The 10,908-nt window shown below is 35.0% G+C and overlaps 1 protein-coding gene across 1 annotated transcript in view; it reads left to right on the top strand.

The window, feature by feature from the left end:
• The first annotated feature begins 415 nt into the window (after positions 1 to 415).
• Positions 416 to 10,908, top strand: part of LOC134747044 (uncharacterized) — a 30,262-nt gene continuing 19,769 nt past the window's right edge. Inside the window, exon 1 of the mRNA XM_063681602.1 lies at positions 416 to 562. Within this exon, the coding sequence (XP_063537672.1) occupies positions 543 to 562 (20 nt within the window). The 5' untranslated portion in view covers positions 416 to 542. The remainder of the gene's footprint in view (positions 563 to 10,908) is intronic.

Below are 10,908 nucleotides of genomic sequence, written 5' to 3'. Positions count from 1 at the left end.
CACTGTTTTTGTTGTCCACAAAAGTACCATATCAAATCAAACGTAGTTTTGACACTGTTAATTGTATCAAACCAATTGTCAATGCGACAACACGATTTACCACTAGCGAGCTCGCATTCATTACCGCATCTACCAAAAAACTGCAAAAAACCGTATCAATACATAGTATAAAACAAAGTCGCTTCCTGCTGTCTGTCCCTATGTATGCTTAGATCTTTAAAACTACGCAACGGATTTTGATGCGGTTTTTTTAAATAGATAGAGTGATTCAAGAGGAAGGTCTATATGTATAATACATCAGCATTGCACCCGTGCGAAGCCGGGGCGGGTCGTTAGTGTAGTTATACTAGTTATAAAACTCGCACTGAGATACGACCTTTAGCTGTTTACCGACATTACGTCACCACGTGATTGCTTTGCGCGGACGCATCGAGTCGAGTCAGTCGAGCGAGTCAGTCTGATCTAGCGCACCAACCTCGCACCAACATCGCCGCGTTCGGATTTCGAATTGTTTGTTTTTAAATAAATCAACTGTTTTCGCGATGCCGCTGCCATATGACACGTAAGTGGCCAGTGATTTTGTATTAATCTTACTTTTTAAACGCGTGTTAAAAGAAAATTTCGTATTGCGTTTTTAATGTTTATGTAGGTAATTAGTTGGTAGTTGGCCTGGATTTTTTTTTGCGGGAAGTGAGTTGCCTGCGATTAAATAATATGGTTGTGTCAGTTCTATCAAATTTTTCCTGTTATCGAGTAGGTATTTAGCGTAGGGTTTTTTGCATACGTAATTTTTTTCTAGCTATAGGAAACTTGTTAGTAGATAGGTACGTTATCGTAGTAACAATTTGACTATTTATTGTGTTAGTACATATTTTCATGAGAATTTTTCTTTTACAAGGTATGTAGATAGACTAAAACGTTTCATTGTCAATAAAACATTTTCATAGGAATTGTTATGGAGTGTCATAATGACATTTGATTATGGTAAATTGGTGTAACTACACCTACCCTACATTTACCATCACCGACTACATAAGTAATCAAATCTATTAATATTTCAAAAAAAATTAGTATATTTTTTATTGGGTACATTCGACGTACCCAAAAATATGTTTACACGTTTGCACCGTATGCCTTTGTAAATAAGGCGAAAATTTAAACGTATATTTATGCCATTTTCAACCAAAAGGGTACTTACTGTCGCTTGTCAGTAAGGCGCTATTTCCATATAGCTTCAATTAGAATTCAACCTTATGAATAAGCGACAATGTGGTACCTTTTGGGTGAAAACGTCACATTTGCCGTCGACTGTACAATAGCAGGTTTATTAGAAATATTTGATTCTCACGGGAAGTATAGAATTGACATCTACCAAAAAAATCTTACATGTACTAGGCGAATTACTGCTTATGATAATTAAGGCCGTTCCATCGGTTTGCCGCTGTCTCTGTCACATTTCGCAAGAAAGAACGGGAAAGATCATGCGCGCCAAGTGTCAATTTTGATCGAATTTTGTCGATTTTTATTTATTTTAAAAACGTTACCCTACAATATCGAAATTCCAAAGCTATGAAATTACTATTTAAGTTAAGATTGTTTTTTCTTCTTTTTTTGTTTATAGTATCACATAATAAATAAGCGAGTAAAGTTGGATTAAAAGTCCGAGTTAGAGGTTACTTTAGGAATTAATTGTATCGAGCGAAGTGTCATAATTCGTGTATCGGAAGCTATGATATTAAAGGTAATATAGTCAAGAACTACATATATTTTTTCCACGTATACGAATATCAACGCCTCTTAGAAAAACAGGATCATATAAGGAGATTTTTCGCCTTCTGGCTCGTACAATAGCAGGTTTATTAGAAACATATTTGATTCTCACGGGAAGTATAGAATTGACATCTACCAAAAAAATCTTGCATGTAGCTGATTTCTAGGCGAATTACTGCTTATGATAATATGTATTTTATACGATCAAAAAAGTAAACAAAAAACTTTTATTCGTTCTGGGTTCAATGTCCCATAAAGTTTTCACAGTCTAGGCAGCTAACAAATACAATGAGTTACTGATCCGGAATAAAATGTGAAAGAGTTTTATTTTATTGGATTTAAAAATCATTCAATTAGGCACTCCCTTGCGGCAAAAAACGGGGAAATTAAAGAAAATGTTTGTTAATTACCTTTAGGGGTATGCATTTCCAGTGTTGCCAAATCGTACCTTTTAGTACGGTTTTACGTACTATTTTTGGATCCAGCGTACCTTTTTTGTACGCAGCGTACATCGTACTAAAATCGTACATTTTGATGTACGATTGTTTAAAAAAATCCTTTTTTTTTTCGTAATGTTGGTTCAGGGCAAAATTTCTAATCTGATAGTAATGGCCAGCATAAAAAACCGGTCAAGTGCGAGTCAGACTCGCATTCCAAGGGTTCCGTACATTACACAATTTAAACAATGTATTTTTTATGTAAAACGTCTTAAAAAACCCATAGGGGTCGGATCAAAAACTAAGTAATTAAGTCCGGCTCACGCTTGACTACACATTTCTAATAGGTTTTCCTGTGATCTATAGGTAAAGAACTATTTTGTGTATTTTTTTCAAAATTTTAGACACAGTAGTTTCGGAGATAAAGGCGGGGAATGGTCATTTTTTGTAAATTTTCTTAAATAACTTCTAAACTGTTTATCCTAAAATAATAAAAAAAATACTGCTCTTTCATTTGAAATATAAGACGATATAGTTTGAAAAACTTTATTTTTTAATTTTCTCATTTACCCCCCAAAAGTGGTCCCCATGTTTAAATTTTATTTGTTTACGTTACAAGTCCACCTTTGGGTCACAAACATACATATGTATACCAAATTTCATCTTAATTGGTCCAGTAGTTACGGAGAAAATAGGCTGTGACTGACGGACAGACAGACAGACAGACGCACGAGTGATCCTATAAGGGTTCCGTTTTTTCCTTTTGAGGTACGGAACCCTAAAATATACCATGTAATTACTACACGCCCACAATGTATGTACAACTTGTACAAGGTTGCAGTCGGCAGTTGTGGTACTTGTGGTGTCTTAGCTGTGGGCTCTATTTTTTTTTTCAAGCTAGGAAAGAAAATTTAAATGCGCGGTTTCGTTTCGTTCAAGCTGAACGCTTATATATTCATAGTCTCGTATGAATACAAGTCTAAACTTATTCTATTATATTTTTCTGATAGATAAGTGGTATATGATGGCTCGAACAAGACAAATCAATGAGGCAATCCATTTTGTTTGGTGTCACATTTTTACCAAGCTTTTGAATGCAATCTGCCTTCAAGTTGTACATCATATAGTGCTCAGCTAAAAGCAGGAGATCTTCTAGTCCTTCATCAGGTAAAGTACCCAAGTATATGTAGGACTTAAAGTGCTGAAGAGTCTTCACGATGACTACAGCTAAGGCAATAGTGCCTTTTGCCAATACACTCTTGTGCACTGCCACGGTACCATCGGCTACATGCAGTTGACAGTCAGTAAACACATCATCTTCATAAAGTTTGAGTGACTGTAGGACGAGACATCTGGTTGCTTGCGCAGTAATATGTACATGTAAACTAGTTGTTATAACATCACGGGAAGATTCACATTGTTTGGAAATTAACTGGTATTCTGGACTTTTTGATGCAAATCTATTAAGAATCTGGCAAAGTCTGCTGCTGATGGTTTTAAGGTATTGACTTTATTATCATGGGTCCATGAAGACCACCTTTTCCAAGCCGGTTGATATTTTTTCAAGAGGATTCACGCCAGCTAGATAGCAACAAATCCTTTTGCTCTTGGGACCAATTACTCACACTTTTCGCCCACCCCCACATTTCCATACTTCCAGGTTCATCGGGTTGACTTGGGGCGGCGGTCGGCCTGAGACAGTGTCTACTAATACCTGATCTAGAGCAAGTATTGTAAACGGCGGGGCTAAGGCTCGGTTCTTGAGATCTGGTCTCCAAAATGTTTTCGGCCACCGTGGGGCCACAATCAAGTATATTCCTCTGGCCGTATTCAGGTGGGCTAGCACCTGGGGTATTAGAAGTGGTAGTGGAAACACCCATGCCACATACCTATAGTGTTTTGAAAATAACCGGAAAGTGAACTAGGCGTAGGTTTTAGTTCTATAAAAAAGATTCTAAAAGATTTTTTCAATTTAGTCTTAACTACCAAATTGTAAAGAATTTATGTTTTATTTGTAAATTTTTCGAGCGGCTATGCCAATGTAGTTCTTATATCGTCACCACTTGTTACAGTTACATCGCGTCAGTAAATTGGACTTTTTTTAGTTAGAACAAAGTATTCGTACCTACATTGCTTGCTGAATTATTTTATAGAGAAAAATAAGTCGTACATTTTAAATAAAACCTATGAAAGTGTATTTATTAAAGTCTAAACTAACTGCCCTTAAATTATGCGGTCTGGAAAAAATATATTTTTAAAAAGGTTGAAAAATACTAAAATAATAAGATAAACTGTAATTATGTGAAGGACTAGTCACTGTTGCGTGTATAATTACCGGCGCGAGTGTAACAGCAATTAACCGCACTCGTGAGCGGGACGGACGCGATGATTGGCGACGAATCAGTCAAACAGGCCAATTCGAACGTACACTGACATCACAATGATATTTGATTCATGTTAGTTAGTTATCGTGCGTCTCGCCCGCGCCAATACAAGTACCGACAAGTTCGAGCGAATCGCACGATAACTAAATTTAGATACCATTCTAATGTTCTGTTTGTTCGAATTGGGCGAAAAGACGCCAGGGTGTAAGGGTAAGGACTATTGAGAGTTGATAGAATCTAAAATGAATTAGGTTATTGGGTGAAAGCTAGATGGACTAAGTACTGATGGGCTATAGGATAAAAAACCGGACGCCTGCCTAATAAAACGGTACTTTATTTCCGGCAGACAGTGACTCGCCCTGACAAGATGGGCCCCAGCAAAAAGCGACATCTATAATGGCTCAAGGGCAACACTGACAAGAATCGAGTCTTTAAAGGAGGAAAATGGCTCCGTTTCTAAATTAATAGTACCGTTTCTTTGTGTTGCAAGGGCTTAAAATTTTGTGTATGTCTACTGGGAAGAATGTTTGGAATTCTCTAAGTTTGTTTTGTCTATTGGAGCTTCTACTAAAATGAGAGGAGAGCCTATATTGCTTAAAAGATCCTCAATTATTGATTTGGGTAGTTTTAAACAGGCTTTAGATGCCACTGCATTTTATACACGTTAATCAGGCAACTTTTCTTTTAAATGGCTAAAGACAGAATTAAATTGACCAACCATGTTGTATCTTATTTTTATTTTTTTTATTTATTTAAAAGGCACACTAAACAGACAAAATTCAACATTGTTACAAAGAGTACTTAAGTGGTAGGTATTACATAAGAATGCCATCCAAAGTAAGCATGCACAGCAAAAAAAAAAATAACGAGCAAAAACTATCCTAAAATTATAAAAAATATCCTAAAACTACTCAAAATTACACTAAATTACAAATTACAACATTTTACAAATACTTAATTATTACATGTAAAATTGCTTACTATTATTGGGAAGTGTGATGATGGCCGAGAACCCTAACAAACTGCTTCCTAAATACTGCCTGCCGTGAGTCGAAAATGTCAATATCTCTGTGTTTGAATACCAATTCATTATAGGACGCAAAGCCCACAAAGTTTTGTAATGGTATATGTTATGCTTTTCCAACCATGTTATCATTTCATTGATAGATAGATAGATAGATAAACCATTTATTCGTTTGCCACAATACACACATATAAAAAGAAACAGAAGAGATACAAAAAAGCAACATTAAGATAAAAAACAAAACTTAAAAAATAAACCGTAGGATTGCTGTGCGTTGCAGCAAAACAAAAGGGTTCTGGCTCAGTTATACGCTCCGCTCTTTCGAGCGAATCACTGGTAATTCTGCTAAAACCCAGGTCACTAACAGACTATCAATGCACAGGTCTTTTGCTTTTCCAGAATCTACTTCGTATATACTGAGAAATTGAGTTTGGACTTTATTAGTTATTTAATCATAGAATATAACTGAAATGGCACATTGCTTCTTGATTGTGTTATCAGTGGTCTCATCCATAATGAGGCTGAAAATGATTTTTTATTTTATTTTTCTATTAGTTCAGCAGAACATGTGTCCTAGAATACTTGTTATCGTTTTTGTTGCTTTTGTGCGTCCCATTGAGACAAGTTTAGCAATATTGCTGTCTGGGAAAGTGCTTCTAATAAATGGTATAAAATCATCTGCCAACGACAAAGGCAAACCGTGTTGAGCTAAAAAAGCACCTATTTTGAGTTCTGCTCTCTTAGCCATTTCTTCATCTTTTTTTCTAAGTCTAAGTGATTTGTCATTGGCTGGGTGTTGCTTATGGCTTTAATACTAGTGTCATGCTTTCCAGATACCATATGTCGCTCAAGTAATGGCCTATGGTTTGTAAGAAAGCAGTGTAAGACCTTGAAGTAAACCTTTAAGAAAAGAGCGTATTCCCATCTTAAAGGCCGGCAACGCACTTACAACCCCTCTGGTGTTGCGGGTGTCCATGGGCGGCGATAATCGCTTACCATCAGGTGATCCGTCTGCTCGTTTGCCTCCTATTTCATAAAAAAAAAGTAAGCTTGTTCTTGCTTGTTTTTTTCCCTTTTACAGAGCCAGTTTTTAAAAATGTCATCCTCAAGCCATTTGTTACTTAATGGATATGAAGTACTTCCACTTGTGCCAGGTCCATTTTTTTTGTTTTTTCTTTAGTGGACCATCTTTATCTTTATCCATGATAATTTGTTAGTATATAGTTAGGCTTTAAAACACCCATTAAAACCAAGTCATGCAACACAAACTTAAAAAAAAACGCATGAAAATTAAATAACATCAACTAAAAATGCTTCACCATTTTCATCTTGCCAATGCCATGTTAATTAGGTAGTTATTGAATGTTAATTAATCGTTAGTTAGATAAATAGAATAATATTCTATGCATATAACTTACTTTTCCCCTCACTAGCTCGGAAAGCCGTCTTTTATCCTTTAAAACAAGCGGGGAAAAACGCATTTTATCCACTAGTGGGGAAAGTAATTTGACCTTGAATGGAGCGTGTTTAAGTAGCTTGACAGATAACAAAACGTAAAACGCTCATAATAATGGTTCGTTCGATATTAATTATCATTAAATAAATGGTTTGAGAATCTAATAAAAAATACCGAATTTAGCTTTATTTAATAATTTTAAGTCATAAACCTTAAAATTCCATAAGAAACGTTAGATTTTTTATAATGATGTTAAATATAATTCTGAACGCACAAGTTGAGTCGATGCAATTTCAAAACGCATCGTTGACATTTCATACGTCAGGTCAGAACAGAAATGTCAACATTGTCAACAAATTTTTTACTTAAAAACAATTCTCACCGACTCACGTAAAAATCAGAATTTCCAGTGTTTTCTGTTATAATATCGTACAAAATAAGTGATTCCAGTGATGAAGATGATCTAACGCCTGTGGATGTTGCACTTTCCTCGCTATAGTGAGAGGAAAAGTTTTGTGTTACACACGGGTGCAAATGTATTTTACTTCTCGTGTGCTGAAACACTCGCGGGTAAAATACAACTTTGCACCCTTGTATAACAAATAACTATTGTTATTCCAGATTCTAAAAAGGTTAAAACAGCATCAATCTTTGCCTACATTTTGCGATCGCAATTTGCATTTGCAATGAAGAAAAGAACTATGTATGTGTTTTAAAATAAATAAAGTAAGACCTTGAAGTAAACCTTTAAGAAAAGAGCGTATTCCCATCTTAAAGGCCGGCAACGCACTTACAACCCCTCTGGTGTTGCGGGTGTCCATGGGCGGCGATAATCGCTTACCATCAGGTGATCCGTCTGCTCGTTTGCCTCCTATTTCATAAAAAAAAAAGTAAGCTTGTTCTTGCTTGTTTTTTTTCCCTTTTACAGAGCCAGTTTTTAAAAATGTCATCCTCAAGCCATTTGTTACTTAATGGATATGAAGTACTTCCACTTGTGCCAGGTCCATTTTTTTTGTTTTTTCTTTAGTGGACCATCTTTATCTTTATCCATGATAATTTGTTAGTATATAGTTAGGCTTTAAAACACCCATTAAAACCAAGTCATGCAACACAAACTTAAAAAAAAACGCATGAAAATTAAATAACATCAACTAAAAATGCTTCACCATTTTCATCTTGCCAATGCCATGTTAATTAGGTAGTTATTGAATGTTAATTAATCGTTAGTTAGATAAATAGAATAATATTCTATGCATATAACTTACTTTTCCCCTCACTAGCTCGGAAAGCCGTCTTTTATCCTTTAAAACAAGCGGGGAAAAACGCATTTTATCCACTAGTGGGGAAAGTAATTTGACCTTGAACGGAGCGTGTTTAAGTAGCTTGACAGATAACAAAACGTAAAACGCTCATAATAATGGTTCGTTCGATATTAATTATCATTAAATAAATGGTTTGAGAATCTAATAAAAAATACCGAATTTAGCTTTATTTAATAATTTTAAGTCATAAACCTTAAAATTCCATAAGAAACGTTAGATTTTTTATAATGATGTTAAATATAATTCTGAACGCACAAGTTGAGTCGATGCAATTTCAAAACGCATCGTTGACATTTCATACGTCAGGTCAGAACAGAAATGTCAACATTGTCAACAAATTTTTTACTTAAAAACAATTCTCACCGACTCACGTAAAAATCAGAATTTCCAGTGTTTTCTGTTATAATATCGTACAAAATAAGTGATTCCAGTGATGAAGATGATCTAACGCCTGTGGATGTTGCACTTTCCTCGCTATAGTGAGAGGAAAAGTTTTGTGTTACACACGGGTGCAAATGTATTTTACTTCTCGTGTGCTGAAACACTTGCTACGCTCAGGATTCTATTTTAGAACCACTCGCTTCGCTCGTGGTTCAACTATAGAATCCTTTCGCTTGCTCGTGTTTCAATTCCACACTCGCGGGTAAAATACAACTTTGCACCCTTGTATAACAAATAACTATTGTTATTCCAGATTCTAAAAAGGTTAAAACAGCATCAATCTTTGCCTACATTTTGCGATCGCAATTTGCATTTGCAATGAAGAAAAGAACTATGTATGTGTTTTAAAGTACAAATTACAACTCATTTGTCTCAGTAAATAAATTCTAACATACAAAAAGTTAAATTTGATATAGGTACATGAAAAATAAATGGCCGGCCGAATTTTGACTAGATATATCTGAGTTTTGTAATATGATCTGGACAAAACGAAGTACATGCAGATGACTAAGTAACTTTCTCCTGGATTTGAAATGTATATAAATTAAAGAGAAATACATTTGAATAAGATTGGTTAGATAAACAAGTATGATTAATTTATATGACTTACCTATCAGCCCAAGAGCAATTTCTATCTCAGGTTTTTTTTACTTTTAGCTTTTTTATTTTTCTTCGAGCAACTGCAGCGGAACTGGCGGAAGCAATCACAAAACAAGTAATTTGCAATATTATAGACTTAAAGTTCTCAAACTAAAAAACTAATCAACGAAGCCAAGACAATACAAGATTGAATGTTGAACGCTTGAACGAAACGAAACCGCGCATTTCAATTCTCTTTCCTAGCTTGAAAAAAAAAGTAGAGACCACAGGTAAGACACCACAAGTACCACAACTGCCGACTGCAACCTTGTACAAGTTGTACATACATTGTGGGCGTGTATATTGTCTATAGTACATAGTACTTTTTTATGTTGGCCATTACTGACAGATTAGAAATTTTGCCCTTAACCAACATTACGAAAAAAAAGATATAGGTAGGGTCGGCAAAGTAAAAATACGTGTTGACTGTTCAACGTTCTGTATTCAAGTGAGGCAAGGCAAGAATAATGATATTGAACGAATAACAGATTGAGTGAATGAATGTATGTATACAAGGAACAAATGAATGGAAGGTAGACTTGGATTTTTGTAATATACCAACAGTCCCCCTCAAACATTCAAGTATTTTATACATTTAATATACACTCTAATCAAATTAACCTCAATCAAACTTATCAAACAGTATTGTCATCTAAGCTTACCATTGCATTTTAATAATTATACATTGTAATCTTATGTAATCATATATTTATGCAATTATAATAGAATCAAATTTAATTTAATTTTACTCTTAATTCTTGAAACTTTGTCATTGGAATCACCTTCGTGAACATATCTGCTAGTTGGTTTCCTGTGGAAATATGTTCTAGTATTATTACGTTGTTATTTATTTGTTCACGGGTGAAATGATACTTTATATCGATATGTTTTGACTTTTTGTGATTTGTGGGATTATTAGCAATGCTAATGCAACTATTGTTGTCTTCATAAATAAGTATAGGCTTAGTTACTTTTATGTATACACTAATAAATAACGATTTTAACCATATAGCCTCTTTCACAGCTTCAAATAGACCCATATATTCGGCTTCTGTTGAGGAAACGGCTACTGTATTTTGTTTACGTGTGCACCACGATATTGTACAATTATCGAACATTTGAAACAAATATCCTGTTGTACTTTTTCTGTCAGTTTCATCGCCTCCCCAATCAGAGTCCGCGTAACCAGTCATTAGCTGTTTGTAATCACATTTATGATAAGTCAATTTAAGATTTAAAGTTCCTTTCACATCTTAAAAGATGTTTTAAACATTTCCATAACTCCTCATTGCCTTTACTTTGAAATCTACTTAGTATATTAACCGCCGCGCACAAATCAGGACGCGTGCAAAGCATTGCGTACATTAGGCAACCTATGGGTTGTCTACTGGGTGCATTGTATTATTGTACATCACTATTCAATGCGTCATAGTTT

Source organism: Cydia strobilella, chromosome 14, assembly GCF_947568885.1.
Source record: "Cydia strobilella chromosome 14, ilCydStro3.1, whole genome shotgun sequence".
NCBI lineage: Eukaryota > Metazoa > Arthropoda > Insecta > Lepidoptera > Tortricidae > Cydia > Cydia strobilella.
This window is presented reverse-complemented; position numbering and strand designations above follow the sequence as displayed.